This window comes from Helianthus annuus, chromosome 1 (genome assembly GCF_002127325.2).
Source record: "Helianthus annuus cultivar XRQ/B chromosome 1, HanXRQr2.0-SUNRISE, whole genome shotgun sequence".
NCBI classification, from domain to species: Eukaryota; Viridiplantae; Streptophyta; class Magnoliopsida; order Asterales; family Asteraceae; genus Helianthus; species Helianthus annuus.
This window is the reverse complement of record NC_035433.2, coordinates 88,639,776-88,658,263: the sequence shown is the minus strand read 5'-3', so window position 1 is coordinate 88,658,263 and position 18,488 is coordinate 88,639,776. Positions and strand designations below refer to the sequence as shown.

General features: G+C 38.6%; 2 protein-coding genes across 2 annotated transcripts; one reads left to right on the top strand and one right to left on the bottom strand.

Moving 5' to 3' along the window:
• The first annotated feature begins 906 nt into the window (after window positions 1–906).
• Window positions 907–6,664, top strand: LOC110871064 (guanine nucleotide-binding protein-like NSN1). The gene is made up of 9 exons (XM_022120040.2): window positions 907–1,045; window positions 1,112–1,356; window positions 2,231–2,357; window positions 2,471–2,635; window positions 3,480–3,697; window positions 3,793–4,057; window positions 4,856–5,035; window positions 5,582–5,793; window positions 6,132–6,664. Exons 1-9 carry the CDS (start codon window positions 1,027–1,029, stop codon window positions 6,456–6,458), a joined length of 1,758 nt encoding a protein of 585 aa, XP_021975732.1. The 5' UTR covers window positions 907–1,026; the 3' UTR covers window positions 6,459–6,664.
• Window positions 6,665–9,324: 2,660 nt separating this feature from the next.
• LOC110871076 (uncharacterized protein At4g13200, chloroplastic) lies at window positions 9,325–11,356 on the bottom strand. The gene is made up of 3 exons (XM_022120047.2): window positions 11,067–11,356; window positions 10,233–10,387; window positions 9,325–9,786 (listed from the first exon to the last, which is right to left on the bottom strand). Exons 1-3 carry the CDS (start codon window positions 11,260–11,262, stop codon window positions 9,547–9,549), a joined length of 591 nt encoding a protein of 196 aa, XP_021975739.1. The 5' UTR covers window positions 11,263–11,356; the 3' UTR covers window positions 9,325–9,546.
• Window positions 11,357–18,488: the final 7,132 nt, after the last annotated feature.

Sequence of the window (18,488 nt, the reverse complement as noted above, 5' to 3'; positions counted from 1 at the left end):
GGGAACGAAAATTAAAAACTTGGGGACTATTCAGGTAGTTTTAGAAAGTTGGGGACTATAGGTGAAAAAAGGCGAAACCACAGGGACTATCCGAGCATTTTTCTCATTTAAAAAAAACAACAATAAACAAATAAAGTAAAAAATTCTTTTCGACCGCATAAACCGTAGCATTGTTCAAAATTCTGGGCCGATCCGATTGTGTAAATCCGTCTTGACAAGCTTCAATTTTGAAATTTTTTTTAGTTATTTTGGCTATTATTTGGTTATTTGGGCTAATCTAATGTGCTATTATTTAGTTATTTGAGCTTATTATTTGGGTTTGTATCATCATTACCAACTGAGCTTATTATTGGTTTGTAAAAATTTTCTTGAGGGGTGTCCTCTAGTTGTTTAGAGTTGTCCTTAATTAGTATAAAAATTGAAAAGAAAATAAAAATTTACACTACCGAAAAAAAGTTGAGCCGTAGCACGTGCTACGCCTACGCCTGGACCTTCTTTAGGGTGTAAGGGGCACTCCCCTAAGAGGGGAGTCCCCTCTCTTACGCATAACCAATCCTCGTGTGCCACGTCAACTCCCCTCTTAAACTCCCCTAACACCCTAAATTGATGGCGGCACTCCCCTCTTAGGTGACTTGGTTTTTTATTAAAAAAAAAAAAGAAATTTCTCATTGGTCCAACCCTTCCCTCTCTCCTCCCTCTCTTCGGTGAATCCCTACCGATTTTAGTCCCCTATGTTGGTCACCGATTGATTGGCGGCACCACCACTCTTCGGTGGATGAGGTCCCCGCATGGGGTCACCGACTACGCCCCGATCACCCTTAGGTCCGCCCTTGCATTTTGGTCAAAATAAAAATTCTAAAACTACGGCAGCTAAACAAAACTAAAATATATTACGAAATTTCAAGATATTTAATTAATTTCAACACCATATTCACTTCACATACATATAGCCGCCTCACTCATAAACCCTAATCTGTAGCATAACCCCTCTCTTCCTCTTCTTCAACCTCCATCTCAACCGCAACCATGCCGAAAAGAAGCAAAAGTAAGTACTACATCTATACGTATACATTCACCAATGCTGTTTACTAAATCAATTACTTATGTGCAGAGAGTAAAAGCAAGAGAGTAACCTTAAAACAGAAGCACAAGGTCATAAAGAAAGTTAAAGACCACCACAAGAAGAAGGCCAAAGAGGCCAAAAAGTTAGGCTTGAACAAGAAACCCAGGGCTGAAAAAGATCCTGGTATCCCTAACGACTGGCCGTTCAAGGAGCAGGAGCTTAAGGCGCTTGAGGCGCGTAGGGCCAAGGCGCTTGAGGCGATTGAGCAGAAGAAGGCTGAGAAGAAAGAGCGGGTAATTAATTTGTGTTGTTTGGAAAGTGATTGTTGGATTGTTTGTTGTTAATTAGAGGATTTGTTAAATGTTAATCTTTGTGTTGAAACCTGAGAGTTAGCATGTTATAAGGCTGGTTTAATATGCATTGATATATCGGTTATATCGGTCCCCTAGTAAAATATCGGTGTCAAATATATTGGTACCGATATTATCATCGGCGATATTGACCGATATAACTGTTATATCACCGATATTTGACCAATATAATCGATATATCACTGATATTTGACCAATACAACCGATATATCACTGATTTTTAGTGTTAAATTGCTATATATATATAAATTCTGCAATATTAAAATTACCGGTATCCCACCGATATCTCACCGAGATAACCTATATCTCAAATATCAGTCCTTGACCGATATCCGCTATTTTACCGCATTAACTGCATAGATTTGAAGTTTGATGTGAAATAACGTTGCGCTTGAGTCGAATCTAGCTTTACAGTTTTTTAGCTTTTAACCTCCTTAAAGGCCACCTGCTCAACAAAATTCGTGTTTTATTGGGTGTTGCTGGGGCTTACAGGTTCTCATGGTAACCCGGAAAAGACGAAAGCTTTTGTTTTTTGGTGCATAACTCATTACCGATATGTTTTTTTTTTTTTTAGTTTTATGACTTGAATATGGTTTTGTGGGTCGTGGGAGCAGGTTCTGAGCTTTTTAAAACCCAGAATCTTCTCGAATTTGTTAGATCTTTATTAGGCGTCCGATAAAGAAACAGTTGGATATAGTTATCTATTTATCTTGCATATGTTACTAAAATTTGTCAGTTATAAGGCTTTTTGCTACAATTTTTTTTTCTTTTATAAATGACACTTTGTTTTCTTCAGGCGAAAAAGAGGAAGTTGGGTCTATTAGACGATGATGGTGATGACATCACCAATCTTGCCGAGCAGGTTTCTGCAAAAGAACATGAATTAGGACAGAAAAAGACGGTCGGTAATTCCACTGCTACAGGTAAAACTATGGGTATATGGTCTTATATTCATGTATAGTATATTCGAACTCTAATACATATCTAATTATGTATCTTTCTAAAAATATTTTTGGGTTTTGTCGTGACAATTTAGAGAGGACATTTTACAAGGAGTTGACCAAAGTTATCGAAGCATCAGATGTCATTTTGGAAGTTCTTGATGCTCGGGATCCCCTTGGGACCCGCTGTCCCGATTTGGAAAAGATGGTACTAAAAGCTGGCCCTGAAAAACATCTCGTGTTGCTCCTCAATAAAATAGGTAATCTTATCGAGAAAGCAGGTCTTGTTTCGGGTTATGTTTTAGGGATAAAGGTTAAAATAGGTAATCTTATCGAGAAAGCAGGTCAAATGTGTTGACGGGTTAAAAGTTGTTTAAAACGCATTCAAATGCTTAATAGTTAAAACCCCTAAAGAATTTTGGTTTTATTAAAAATATTATTAATTTAGTAATGTATCTTTCTTTGGTTTTGTATCTATTACGTTATATATTTTAAAAGAGTAAAATGCCATTTTCGTCCATGAGGTTTGTTTTTTCATATCTGGATCCAAAAGGCAAAAGGTTTAAAATTATGTCGTTTTCATTTGGCTCGTTAACTCCATCCTTTTTTCTTCATTAAGTTAGGGGTATTTCCATCCTTTTTGTTAACTGAAAGGGCAATTCGATCTTTTCAGGGGTATTCAGTCTTTTTACATAGAGTGAAAAAGACCGAATTGCCCTTTAAGTCAACAAAAAAGACGGAAGTACCCTTGACTTAATAGAGAAAAATGGATGGAGTTAACGAGCCGCGAATGAAAATGGCAAGATTTCAAATCTTTTGGATCCAGTGCGAAAAAACTAACCTTTGGACGAAAGTCGCAAAACTGACCAAACCTCAGGGACGAAAATGGCATTTTACTCTTTAAAATTTAAATCACGGATGAAAAGTGTGGCAATCCAACCTGTTAAACTTGAATTACTATGAACTGAATTGACCCGAACCTGTTTCGACACAGTACCCAAACGTCTTGACCCGACACGTTTCACCGCCACTAGTGTAAATGGACCAATGTGTAGGATACATATTCCTAAATTTTGCTTACACGTGTTGGAATTTGGATATTAGATCTCGTTCCTCGTGAAGCTGCCGAAAAGTGGTTAAAGTATCTTAGGGAGGAGTTACCAGCAGTTGCTTTTAAGTGTAGCACTCAACAACAGAAATCTAATCTCGGCTGGAAATCCGCAAAGGCTGCAAAAAAGACGAGCACTCTTTTGCAAACAAGCGACTGTTTAGGAGCAGAAACTCTTTTAAAGCTGCTGAAAAATTATTCAAGAAGTCACGAGGCATGTTTTTATCTAACTCTTTTAGTTGGTTTATTATAACTAGTTTACGTATTAAGTTCGATTATTAAAACTTTTGAATTTTACATTGATGTCAGATTAAAAAATCGATTACGGTTGGTGTAGTGGGGCTGCCTAATGTAGGCAAGAGCAGTTTAATAAACAGCTTAAAGAGGTGCCATGTTGTCAATGCGGGGGCTACACCGGGTCTCACAAAAACCATGCAAGAAGTTCAGTTAGACAGGAGTGTTAAATTACTAGACTGCCCTGGTGTTGTTATGCTTAAATCCGGTGAGAACGATGCCGCTGTAACCCTTAAAAATTGCGTTAGAATCGAGAAGCTGCAGGACCCCATTTCTCCAGGTAATTGAAATAAGTGATCGACCTTTTGTACGTGTTGAAGTGGGTTGGGCAGTATTAAACTGCAAACACTTTTATTCCATTTATTTTAAATAACGTGTGTGAATATCAGAACCGTATCGTTAATAGTTTATACTTTTTACTAAAGTAGTTTTAAAGGTTGCATACGTTAAAATATCAATTGCATGAGTTTTGACCTGTTCAACTCGTTTGATCCTTCCCATTATTGCTAGGGCTGCAAACGAACGAAACGCTCAACGAACAATTCATGTACCGTTCGGCGGGAAGTTTGTTTGTGTTCGTTTGTTTAATAAACGAACGAACACGAACAAGAAATTTCGTTCGATTAGTTAAATGAATGAACATGAACAGAGGTCATGTTCGTGAACATGTTCGTTTCTGTTCGATAGTTCATTAGTATTTTGAGTTTATATATTTTACTTAAATACTTCAAAGTTCCGACAAATAAAATATTATGTTCATGAGCGCTTGTTTGTGTTCGTTGTTTCCATTTGTGTTCATGGATATTTAGTTTGTGTTCGTGAACATTCGCTTGCTCCTAAAACTAACAAACGAACACGAACACGTTCATTTCCTTAACAAATGAATACAAACATAAAATCTTGTTCGGTAAGTGTTCATGAACAGTTCGTGAACACACATATTTCCTTAACAAACGAACACGAACAAGGTCGTGTTCGTGTCCGTTTAGTTATTATTACCTATATTTTTTTAGTTGACTTCTTTTGGTCTGTTTGAATTGAAACATAATCAAAATTCTCTATTTTATGTGGATTGCAGTGAAGGAAATTCTCAAGTTATGTCCCGCAGAAACGTTGGTAACTTTATACAAGATTCCTACTTTTAATTCGGACGATGACTTCCTTTCCAAGGTAGCTACTGTCAGAGGTAAGCTTAAAAAGGGCGGCGTTTTGGACACCGATGCTGCCGCAAGAATCGTTTTGCATGATTGGAATGAAGGTTCGTCTAAACAGAAGCTTCTAATAGTTTTGCACAACTATTAGAGGTTTTAAATATAAACTATAAAGAAAAAATTACAAGTTTTGTCCTTTATCTTTATACCATTTTCCAGGCGGTGTCCTTTTTAACGAATGTTGACAGGCGGTGTCCTTTACTACGTATTTTGTTGCAAGTTTAGTCCTTTACACCCAACCCAGTTAAAAAACCCTGTTAATTGTTGGGTGTAAAGGACTAAAACTTGCAACAAAATACCTAGGTAAAGGACTAAACTTGCAACAAAATACCTAGTAAAGGACACCGCCTTTCAACAATTAACATGGTTTTTTAACTGGGTTGGGTGTAAAGGACTAAACTTGCAACAAAATACCTAGTAAAGGACACCACCTGTCAACATTCGTTAAAAAGGACACCGCCTGAAAAGTGGTATAAAGATAAAGGACAAAACTTGTAATTTTTCCAATTATAAATAATCCGCGTCTAAACGGTGATTACAAAAGCTATATCCCCTCCATGATGTTGAGAAATAAATATGCTTATTTTTTGCAGGTAAAATTGAATACTATACAATGCCTCCAACTAGGAATGAAGGAGAGAATACGAAGGCAAAAATTGTATCGGAGCTAGGAAAGGAGTTTAATGTGGATGAAATATACGGCACTGAATCGTCATATATTGGTAGTCTTAAATCGGTGAACGATTTTACTCCTGTTGAGATTCCGCCAAGTGCCCCTCTCGCTCTTGACCAGTCAATGCTCAAGGTTTGTGTAACTTTTAACAAATATATCAAACTGTCACACTCCTATATAACCAAAAGAGTTAATTGCCCGGATGGTCCCTGTGGTTTAACATTTTTTCACGTTTAGTCTCCACCTTTTGAAAATAGCAGGTATGCTCCCTATGGTTTGTCATTTTGTTACTCGGATAGTCCCCTGACATTTACTCTGGGGACTATCCGAGTAACAAAATGACAAACCATAGGGAGCATACCTGCTATTTTCAAAAGGTGGAGACTAAACGTGAAACCACAAGGACCATCCGAGCAATTAACTCTAACCAAAATTTTAATCTTAACTATGTACATTCTTGGGTTTTACAGGACGATACAACTCCAGTGGAAAAGAACACGGAAGATGAAGACATGGCCGAAGGTGAAAATGCACCGGAAACAGAAAATGATAAGACCGATGCTGTTGAAGGTGAAGTTGTTCTTACCACCAAACAAAAGAAACAAAAAAAAGCCAAGAAATCCACTCCGATGGAAGAAGATGAGTCGAATGATTATGATTTTAAGGTTGATTATGTGAAAAAGGAATCTGAACCAAAGGGTGATGATGGTGACGACGAAGATGGCAATGATGATGGCGATGACAAAGGTGGCGATGCGGATGATGGTGAAGCTACTGATCAAACACAGGCCGCCTAGCAGTATTTTGAAATTTTGACATTGAGGTTCAACTTGGGAAATCTTGTCGTGTATCCATCCGTGAGAACTGAACTGAACGTTGTTTGGACGAGGTTATACTTATAATTTTTACATTTGTATGTTCTGGTATAATCTCTACTGTTTAGTATAAGGTTTTAGATTCATGTCAGTAATGAACAACTAAAGAATGCATAATCGAACGGTAATTATGTGTAAAACAAGTTTAAATCGTGAAGTCGGGAATGCTTATGTGTTGGAAAACTGGTCTTGCTGCATCAAAAAATATTATATCAGACCATGGGGTATGGGGGTTGTCCCGGTCAGTCCCCCATGTCGCACACCGCTCCTCCTGGGGTCGTCACGTCACTGCCGGCCTCTCCAAGACGTTGGAGACGAGGCAAACAAGTGGCCCCCCTCAGACTTCTCTCTCTCCCCTTTATTATATATTAGGGTTTAGGTCACTAAAGAACAGCTTAAATGGTACTAGATCCATTGTGCAAATGGTATCTAGTAAATTGGATGACAAATGTATTACTATTTGTAATCATTAATTTGGTACACAAAATTTGTCGTAGACAAATGTTATGTAGACCATGTGCTAGTAAATGGAAACATCTATAGTTTCTATGAATGACAAAAAAATGACAACGATGTCATGTAAGATTCTTGTAAATTGAATTCAACTTGTAAATTGGATTCATTCTTTGATTGTAATTTTGTCGTGGACAAAAGATGCCTTCCATTAGATTGTTTATTACTACAATTTTTGATTGAGTAAATCATTTAGTTTCGCTAGTATTTAATCGATTGTTGTTTGTATATGTTTATAAAACAGATGTTTATAAAAATGCTCAAGGGGAGATTATTGTAAATATTTCGAAGTAATTTAGCAGTTAGAATAAAATATACGTTTCTTCCTTATCCGGCTAAGTAAATCTTTAATTTGATTTTTCCAAGTGACCAACCCAACCAATTCTTCCCTACGGCCTTCTGCTTAAACGGTACTCTTGTGGCTCTAGGGCTCCAGGTTTAGCAAAATATTAAAGATGAACGTATTGGATAAAGGAAACTGATATTTTTATTCATAACTGTTCTTCTCTAAGGAAGAACTTCTTGATATTTACATAACACTCTCCTTTAGCAAGGAGTCTATTCGCTTACACACATTTTAGTTACAAAAGAAAAGTTGGAAAGGAAAGGATACGAGAGATGGGATGCCTAAACTTAGAGAATTCAACTTCTTTATATAGTAGAAGTGAATTTTACAAAAGACCATTATAGCCCTTAATCAATCGTCATGGATGACGTTTATTTAGTCGACAAACCCATGTGTTGGGTCCAGTTCTCGAGTGTCTTCGTTTGAAGAATAGCAGCTTTTTTCAGCAGATGCTTTGTTTTCTTCTGAAGAAGATGCTTTACAATATTCGCACTGATGTTCTTCAATTGTGCGTTGTAACTTTTGGCAAAGTGAATGCATAATCGAACGGTAATTATGTGTAAGACAAGTTTAAATCGCGACGCCGGGGATGCTTATGTGTTGGAAAACTGGTCTTGCTGCATCAAAAAATATTATATCAGACCATGGGGTATGGGGGTCGTCCCGGTCAGTCCCCCACGTCGCACACCGCCCCTCCTGGGACCTGGGGTCGTCGCGTCACTGCCGGCCTCTCCAAGACGTTGGAGACGAGGCAAACAAGTGGGGCCCCCTCTGACTTCTCTCTCTCTCCCCTTTATTATATATTATATTATATTGGTTTTTATTATGGGTTGGGTAGTCCTCCACACCCTTGGGTAGTTCTCAAGGAGATGGTCCTCCACCCTTGGTAAGGTGGCGCCTACGTGACGGGTAGTCTCTTTGAGAGACTAACCAAACCACACCTTATGGTCCCATAGAACATGCTTGCTCCAAATAAACCAACTCTCTTAGTTGTGTGATGTCCAGTTACATACCAAGTATTTTAATGTGTATTTACTCATAAGATACTTTGCTAGAAAGCTTTAAAATAAGCTAATGAGGTGATTGTGTAACTCTGTTGATGTTACTGGAGTCTGAATCATATGTTTTATAGTTTTAATCATTGTACTAATTTATTAACTTGTATTTATGCTTTTATTTTAGATGTATTAGTAGGTGGACTTGTTTAATTAAAAAGGTTGATAGGTCTTGTTTGATTAAACATGTCAACTCAAAACACACGGTCGGTTTAATCAAACAGGTTAACCTAAACCTGATTTTTCTTTTTGCGCTCGCTCGCATTTAGCTCGGAAAAAGCTCGCTCGATATGGCTCGGTTAGAAAGTGAGCCTAGCTCGGCTCAGTTCGTAACGAGCCAGATTGACTCAATCTGTCTCGCTTGGTAAGTTGGCTCGGCTTAGTTTGGATTATTTTACTCGTAATATATTTTGTTTTTATATTCACTATAATATATTACCAAAAACCGATTATTATTTACATGTATTTAGGCCTGTAATTTGATATCTATTACATATTTGAAGGTTGACTACCATACTTATAAACGAATATTGTATTTCTTTGAAATTTAAAACTTATATATTGTGTTATTGAACTTGATTTTGACTTGTAATGTATTAGTTTGAACTTATTTTGGATATGCTCTTTTGAAAAATTAAATTATATTTTAAACTACTAAATTCTGAGAGCTATGTATTAATTGTTCTTTCCAAGCCGAGCCAACCCGGTTTAAAACCAAGCCGAGCCCGAACTTAGATTTTCAGCTCGGTTTATAATCGAGCCAAGCCCGAGCTTGCCCTGGCTCGGCTTGGCTCATGAACAACCCAAAACCACTCCAATAAGTTCCATTGATTCGAAACGCTTTTTACTTATTTGACCCGTTAAAAACAAAACATAACCGGTGAATATGAACAATACATTCAGACTCCCTATATAGGAATCTACATTATTCAAAATCTCTACTATATTTTCATTTCACAAAACATTTTCACAATATCAACTCAACCCATATCAATATCCCAGGCTCATTTGTTCCACAAACAACCTAAACTAGTAACCAAATACCGAACCACGATCAGTCGAGAACGCATTCATCATATTGAATCACAGTTCTATTTTAATCATCTATTGATATTCCTAAAAGCGGGTCGGGGCTGCCATTATTTGGGCTCTGATCATTAGAACCCGAGCTAGATGAAGATGTCGGTTCATCAACAGCTGCAGAAGCTTTTTGAGGTTCATCAACAGTTGGTGAAGAGCTATATGATGTAGTGGACTTTGGCACCAGACCTTGGGCTTCCATCGCTTCACGGGCCGCTTTTTCTTTGGCCTTTTTAGCCCTTTCTAGTACTTCATCCTGCATATAAGCCCAAAGTATAAATTCAGATCATATATTGATAAGAATTGTAGCATTCTTTTTAGATAAATTTACTTATGTATGTGTATTTGATGTATCTGTTGAAAAAAAGTGTTGGTGGGTCACCTGGCCGAGCCCGTTTCAACCCACTAACTCCGTCCAAAAATATTAGTTAACTCAAGGGTATTTTGGTCAGATCATATATATGCATTTGTAGCAGTACATCTAGTCTATTGGCCGGTAGTATAACATGTTAAAACAATATGTTGACCCAAAACATTTGACCCATTATGAATAAAAATTAAAAAACACAAAATCGAATCAACCTATTCATAAGTAAACGGGTCAAAATTGCCACATTAGAACACGTAGTCCATTAACATAAACTCCAAACCCTAAACTTGTATCTAGAACCTTCCATATTAAAAAACTAAAATCTTTAGTACCTGAAACTCCTGTACTTGTTTTTGTTGTTCAGCTTGCAACCGACCAACCGTACTCAAGAACTCCCCCACCGTTGATTCAATACGTTCGTTTAGTGCTTCTGCGAACGCCTTCCCCAAGAAAAATGCATCCAAAACTTGTTTACTTTCATTTTCACCTATAAATTACAAACTTTTTTCGTAATTAGGGTGGTAATTCCATGATTCTAATCATTCATAAACCAAGTATATGCTTCAAACTGGTTCTAGCATATTAAAGACCTACTTATACGATTCTAATTGTTCAAGTTTTCTTATTTGTAACCGTGAGAACCCGTCTGGAAAAACTCATAGGACCCATCAATACCCTGCTATCCAGTTTTATTGATTTTGGTATTCGGTACTTTCGGTAACGGTACGAGTATAGGTAAAAACGGGTACTGGTACCGAATTTTATTTAGAACTTTAAATGTTTTTTTTTTATATTGTGTTTTATTTCGTATTATAGTATTTATGGTACTCATATCGTATTGGTACTCGTACCGGTTTTACCTATTTGGTACTTGTATTGTTTTACCTATTTAGTACTTATACGAGTGATAAAAAAAACCAAATAAAAATAAAATGGTAACAAAGCGGGTACCGTATCGAAATACCCGTACCAATATATTTGGTGCTGTATTTGATACCCAGTTTTGTTCAAATTCAACAAATCAATTTCAAAACATACACAAACAAACCCTAATAACAACAACCAATTATTCTACCGACAAATACACTCATAAACAAACAGGCATTCCAATCCACACCCCTGCAAAATTACCCTAAAACTCGAATTTAATAACTTAATAATATTACCTGGAGCAGGGTCACCAGGTGTGCTGCTACAATTACACCTAAACCCACGTCTTAAAGGACCCGATTTCTTGTGCAAAAACACACCAACTGCTGTTTTCCTATGAATATTTGGGGATTTGAGGTAGGTAAGTGATGGATTGAAGGTTCTAACAATAATCTGGGAATATGCAGGTGGTGAAGATATTGCCGTACTCATATTTCTTCTGTGGGAAGATAGAGAGAGAAAGAGAAAGATCTGGTTCGGGAACAGAACAGTACATATGCTCACTATGCATCATCATTGTAATGTACTGGTGGGCCCATTTTGGCCCGTTTTTGTTCCTTGGATCAAATCTATGTGGATTGACAAGGTTGGGCTTGTTATGTGACACGTCGTTTGTCATTTCACCTAAAACCATGGATGACTTTTGGTAATGTTTTTTTCTTTCGATATATTCTTGGATCAAATCTATTGGATTACAATCTAACACCTCACCTCACTATCATAGTACGGATGGAGGAATTTTGCTATTTTTTTTATCATCATACTAGGTTAGAACCCCGTGTATTACACGCGTTGAATAAATGTAATTCTATATACTAAATAATAAAACAATATATTTTTAAAAACATCGTTTATTATACCAGTTGAATAAATGTAATTATATATATATTAAATAATAAAAAAAGTTATATCTTTAAGAACCATATGTATTGTACGGGTTGACTAAATGTAACTTTATACACCAAATAATAAAAAAGTTATATCTTTAAAAACCTTGTGTATTAAACGCGTTGAATAAATGTAATTTTGTATACCAAATAAAAAAAATTATATCTTTAAAAAAACTCGTATATTACATGGGTTGAATAAATCTAACTTTATAAACCAAATAATATAAAAGTTGTATCTTTAAAAACCCTTTGTATTACATGGGTTGAGTAAATGTAATTTTGTATACTGAAAAATAAAAAAATATATATATTTAAAAGCTCTCGTATATTACACGGGTTGAATAAATGTATTTGTGTATATAAAATAATAAAAACAAATTGTATGTTATTAATATGATTAGAATCTGATTCTCTTTTTTAGTTTTATTAATCAACATACCAATTGAACTTCTATTATCTGTGTAATATTTCATCTATTTTTTAAATTAAAAGGAACATTACTCAATATTAATTCACTAAATATTAAAAAGTAACGTGTTTTTTTTAGTTAAAAGAAACATTTACTCAATATTAATGCAATGAATATAAAAAGTGAAGTTATAACCACCATTTAACTCTATAGTTTGCCTCTAGCTTCTATTAATTCAAATAAATAATATTATAAATAAAAAGAAGATTAAAATAAATAATAATTATCAATAAGATATTAAATTAATAATATTTAGTAGAAGGATTATCGATAATTAATTAGAAGAGATTAAACTAAAATAAAAATTATCTATAAGAGATGGCCTAATATGATGACAAGTGTCCCTAAAGTGATTTCTTTTATTATAGATTATAGATTATAGATTATAGATTATAGATTATAGATTCACACATTCGTCTTTATTTTCACACCTCCTAAAACGTCTAATTGTGAGATCACGGGTGTCCCAAATTTCCAACTAAGGAGAGGGAATTTGTCATTCCATTGTGTAACGATACATATTTAATCCTTCGATTATTCCTGACTATGTCCTTGGTCGGACCGAATGTCTAGGGAACACAAAACCGAATCGAATGCTCAGAGAAACTGTCGCACCTAGCACCATAAATGGAACGACCCAACCCCCCGGTCCGGCGTAACTAACTGGGGGCCCACAACTTTAACTGCCATGACAGTGACTGGTCCGACCCTAACTAACTCGCCACGTCAGCATATCCAAAAACTATAAATACCCCGCCAAGACTTCCAACAAAGGGTAATGGCTACTTTCTCTCTCTAAACTCTCCCCCTCTCTCCCTGACTTACTCTCTCCCATCAAATACTTATTCTCACACCCGAGCTTGGTCACAGAGAGGCTCCCCTCCCTGTGACGAGGCTAACGGTGTGTTTTCTTCCTTGTGATCTTGCAGGTTCTTGCTTGGTCATTTGAAGCTCTGCTCATACCAGGTCGTACCAACTGGTTTTTGAGTCTTCAGTGGTGCCATCCCCTCGAATTCACACAATTCGCTTTGTTAATCCTGTTCATTCGCAATTATGGAATCAACAACAGCTGTCTCTACAAGCACTTTCCCGTCTTATAGCGACATTTGGGAAGGAAGTGTTGCACCTTTAACAACTGTTCCTGCAGCAGTTGCTACTTCTGCAGTTATGGTAGGATCAGCAACAGTACCTCCACCCGCAAGTTCTGCAATCGCGAGCTCTGTCACCACGCCATCTGTTACTGCTCCAGTTGTCACGCCGCTGCCTAGTTTCGACAACGCTTTCCTTCTGCGGAATGCCGACTTACTACAAGAAGAAATGTTACAGAGTCTCCGAATGAACTTGTTCAACAGTGTCTATCCAGGGGCTAATCCCGTCTTCGTCGGAGCTTTCACCTCTGGATCTACGGTAAGTTCTATAATCTCCACTCCCATAACATGTGTTGCACAATTTTCCTCGCTTACGAGTGCTCCGATAAATAACGGTCTCAATGACCTGTTTCGCCAGGGATCTATGGGTCTAAACCCTCAGGATCAGGAGCTAATCATGTCGTATCATCCTACGTCTATGACTTCTCAGTCAAAATTCACGCTAAGGATTGTAATGCGCCGCTCCCGGGAAAATTGAAGATGCCCCCAACGTTAAAATTTTATGATGGCACGTCTGACCCGGACGATCATATGTTTGCCTTCGCCGGAGAAGCTAAGGTCGAACAATGGCCCATGCCAGCATGGTGTCACATGTTTGCTCAGACTCTTACTGGGTCAGCAAGGGTGTGGTTCGACGGTTTGCTAGAAGGGTCAATTGATCATTTTGAAGACTTCCGGCGTATGTTCTTGCAAAATTTCTGTCAGCAGCGTCGCTGCAAGAAGGACATCACTGAAGTTCACCACATAAAACGCCGCGATGGAGAGTCCGTGGAAGACTTTATCGATCGTTTCAATCGGGAGAGCATGCAGATAAGTGGGGCGGTTGACCAGCTCCGTGTTTCCGGATTCTGTCACGGAGTCTGAAACAATCAGCTCGTAGAAAAGCTCCACGAAGATCTTCCGAAAACAATGGAAATACTTATGTAACGGGCCAGAGCTTTTGTGCGAGGAAAAAGCGCCTGTGGTCAACCGAATGAAACAGCGACAAAGAATGCTAAGGCCCGAACCGCATAGTGGAGACGGAACGCGTCACCACCGAAAGATAGAAGCAACAATTGGAGTAGAAATCGTGGGCCGTACCAGAAGTCCTACCGAAGCAGTTTCCGAACTGGAAACGTGCGTTTCAACACCTTCTCCGGGCTAACCAAATCGCCGAGCGAGATCCTTAGTACGGAAACCACCTGGTTTCCTACACCATCGAAGCAACGGCCTACCTCGGACAAGCATTCTAAGAAGTATTGTGAGTATCACCGAGACAAAGGGCATACAACTGACGAATGCTGGCCGTACGATCCGCAAACTCTCCCATCTCGTAAAAGAAGTAAAGGATGAAAAAAAATCTCCAGCAGCGACTAATAATCCGAACACCGAGGCTGGAATCAATATGCTTCGGTCTGCCGAACCAAGGGGGATAAAGCGAACAAAGAAGCTCCTATGGGAACTATTGAGTAATTCAATTGACGTTTTTGCATGGAAGCATTCTGATATGCAAGGAGTTCCCAGGTCTATGGCACAACACCATTTGAACGTAAAGGAGCCAATCAAGCCAACAGCGCAAAGGAAAAGGCACATGGCACCGGATCGGGCCAAAGCAATTGCCAAATATGTAAAGAGTCTCCTAGATGCCGGAATTATTCGGGAGGTCCGATACCAAACATGGGTTTCGAACCCAGTTATGGTACGAAAGAAGGACAATACGTGGAGAATGTGTATCGATTTCACCGATCTGAATGATGCATGCCCGAAAGATTGTTTTTCCATTACCGGAGATTGATGAAAAGATTGATTCCGACGCCACATTCCGGCTGAAATGTTTCCTAGACGCTTATAAGAGATACCACCAGATACAAATGGCGGTCGAAGACGAGGACAAGACAGCCTTTGTTACCAATGAAGGAGTTTACTGCTTTACCAAGATGCCTTTCGGCTTAGAAAATGCTGGTGCTACGTACCAGCGTTTAATGAACAAAGCTTTCAAGGACTAAATCGAGCGAAACATAGAAGTATACGTCGATGATATCGTGATCAAGAGTCACGACGAAGCGGCCATGTTGAAGGATATACTCGAAACATTCACCCGACTGCGAAGTATCAACATGAAGTTAAACCCTAAAAAATGTACATTTGGAGTAGAAGAGGGGAAGTTCCTGGGAGTCATGGTCGGATCAAGAGGCCTACGAGCCAACCCTGATAAGATTGATGCTGTTCTTACCATGAAGCCTCCAGCGTCAGTTAAAGAAATCCAGTCCTTAAATGGGCGGTTGGCCGCTCTCCATCGTTTCTTGTCAAAAGCCGTAGATAGATCTCTCCCATTCATGGATGTGCTTAGAAAAAGTTTCAGATCAGAGTTTAAATGGACCGAAGAAGCTGCACGAGCCTTTGAAGAACTTAAAGTCTATCTGGGTACGTTGCCAACCCTCACCGTACCGGAAGAAGACGAAGTGCTAACAGTTTACTTGACCGCATCGCGCGGTGCAATCAGCGCGGTGTTAGTAGCCCACCGAATCGGAGCACAGATCCCCATCTACTACGTAAGCCGAACACTGAAAGATTATGAAACGAGATATCCAAATTTAGAAAAGCTAGCTCTGGCACTGGTCCATGCTTCAAGAAGGCTTCGCCGATATTTTCAAGCTCATCCTATTGAGGTTCGAACGGATCAAAGAATCCAACACGTTCTCCGACGACCTGAAGTTTCACGTCGCATGGCAAAATGGGTGATGTACTGAAAAGTACATAAGTTTATAGTGTATATTTTGGTCAGTTTTCAGTCGTTTTGAGTCTGTTTTAGGGTAGAACTATGATACTACTGACGTTAAGCTTTGATTTCAGGTCCCGTAGCTTAAAGTGTTGAAAAACGAGGAAAAACGAGCAGTTCGGAAGAAAAACGGGATTCGTACGCGCGTCGGAGAAGCTGGAAATCAGAAAATAATTAAAAAATAAAGAATTCCACCTTCGAGGCGCCGCGTGACGCCACACCACCCTCGCGTCACGCGAGGGTCTTGATTTTGACCGGGTTGACTTCCAGATTAGAGTTTGTTGACTTTTATCCCCAAGAAACTGAACAGAAAACCCTGGTGACGAATTGGAGAGACTCTGAAGCATTCTTGGAGCATTCTTTGAAGGCAATCGGAGATTTGAAGGCATGGGAATCATTGGTACGAGTCAAGAGTGAAGAATCGAAGATTTAATCGGGTTTTCTAATCCCTTATTTTGACGATTACTTTCTTGAAACTTTGTTACGATGAATTCTTTGTTAGACAATTTCGTTTTGTGTTTGATTACTAAGATGCTTGGCTAAACATTTAAACCACCTAGACTATGATGATTGGATTGATATAAAGATTTTACCTTTTTCGTTATTTGCACGATGTTTATGGATTAATTGTGTCTTGTAAAAGGTTTGATTTAATGATTTGATGTGTATGCGTGCTTTGATCCGGTTTATTATTGTTATTTACTTCGTATGATTCTTAGTGACGGTCTATATCACAACATAGAGTCATGCTAGGGTTTAGATCTTGGTGAGTGTCTATATCACGTAATAGATCTTAATTCTTTAGGGAGAATCGCGCGATAACCTCTAGAAGTAACTAATGATAATTTGCTAGGTCTTAGTGTTCTACTAGTCCTAATAACTGGGAAGTGAGGGGCTATTGGTAGGTCTTACCCGGCGAATTGCTTTAGATAGGCCTTGGGAAAGGTTATGTCTTGGTTTACCTGTCGGTCTTATTAGTCTATCAAGTCAAATCTATTACTTCAAACTACCCTAGATCTAGGATTGGGAAAGAATAGGTCAACATTAGGGTACTTACACAATAAATTAGATAACTGGGAAGAAGTCTAATAACCGGTAGGATTAACGGCCTAGGTAGTGTCACAGGTTTCTCCTTGAGAAGGGTCGAGGGGCCTCGTTGATTCTTAATAGGTTTAGTATCATACGATCCCGGTTCCATAACTCGTGCATTTAACTTAATTGGTAATTTCTTAAAAACAATCCAGGATTCTTGTCTAGGTGGTCCAGTTCTCATATAAGTAAAGTTCACAGTCTTCGTTCGTCTCTAGTCTAGTTCTAGTTTAATTTAGTAGTTTAATATAGATTTCCTAGATTTTCCGTAACCCCCCCCCAAACAAATAAACAAGTTAAGTCGTGTCTGTCAGTGTCTAGTCAGAGTCTAGTTTACGTGATAAATAGAGTCTCGTGGTTCGATATCCGGACTTCCTAGTTTATACTACATTGATCGGTACACTTGCCGATTGTGTGGTAGGTCGAGTCTAGAATTTAAAGCTTATTAGTGTCTAGCTTAGAGAGTCTAATTTAGTTAGTTTTTAATAGTCTGTTTAGCACACATCAAGTTTTTGGCGCCGTTGCCGGGGACTCTTGGCAATCGCGTTCATTAGCTTTGATAGATTTCAGTGACAAATACGTGCTACTTGTTTTATTTTGTTTTGTGTTTTTTTTTATTTTCATCTTGAGTCGTAGTAACTTCTGTTTTCTTTTCTTGTGTTCAGGTTTTTGCTTGTAGTGGATGCCACATCTGCGCTCGCACGGACCACCACCACCAGTCAAGCAGTCATCATCTCAATTGGGCCAAGGCCCTCAGGTTGCTTCTTCATCCTCTTCTCATTTTCCCAATTTCGATTCCACCCCGTTACCCACCCCACCTCCTACACCACCACCTCGCCAAACCATTCACCTAAAACCTCACCTAAGGTTACACCACCCGATAGCCCTACTTCTAGTACCTCTAGTAATTCAGAAAACTTAGAACCAATGGCCAACCCTAGGCAAACCGTCCATCAGCAAGCCACCCAAAATTTCACCGGCCTCGCCTCACCCATCACCGTTCCACCCATAGTTAATGAAAATTCATGGAAAATTCCATCTTATGCCATGCAGGCCATCACCAATAGTATCCAATTCCATGGCCGAGATGATGAGGACGCCCCGGCCCACATTAACCGTTTCTCTAGGATGCTAGCTACCTTTAGCCTTAGCGGTGCACCCAACGATGCCACCTACTTACAGCTTTTCCCGTTTTCATTAGCCGGCCGTGCGGCTACTTGGTTGGACTCTCAACCAACCGGTACCTTTACCACTTGGGCGGGGCTTCGTCAAGTCTTTTTGAATAAGTATTTCCCGCCCGCTAA

Excerpts from the sequence above, each read along its gene's own strand:
- LOC110871064 (XM_022120040.2), top strand. Across the intron at positions 2,636-3,479 it reads GTTGCTCCTCAATAAAATAG|ATCTCGTTCCTCGTGAAGCT; the intron begins GTAATCTTATCG and ends TTTGGATATTAG. Across the intron at positions 4,058-4,855 it reads GCAGGACCCCATTTCTCCAG|TGAAGGAAATTCTCAAGTTA; the intron begins GTAATTGAAATA and ends TGTGGATTGCAG.
- LOC110871076 (XM_022120047.2), bottom strand. The coding sequence starts at position 11,262 with ATGAGTACGGCAATATCTTCACCACCTGCATATTCCCAGATTATTGTT. Across the intron at positions 10,388-11,066 it reads ACCTGGTGACCCTGCTCCAG|GTGAAAATGAAAGTAAACAA; the intron begins GTAATATTATTA and ends TGTAATTTATAG. Across the intron at positions 9,787-10,232 it reads AACAAGTACAGGAGTTTCAG|GATGAAGTACTAGAAAGGGC; the intron begins GTACTAAAGATT and ends GCTTATATGCAG.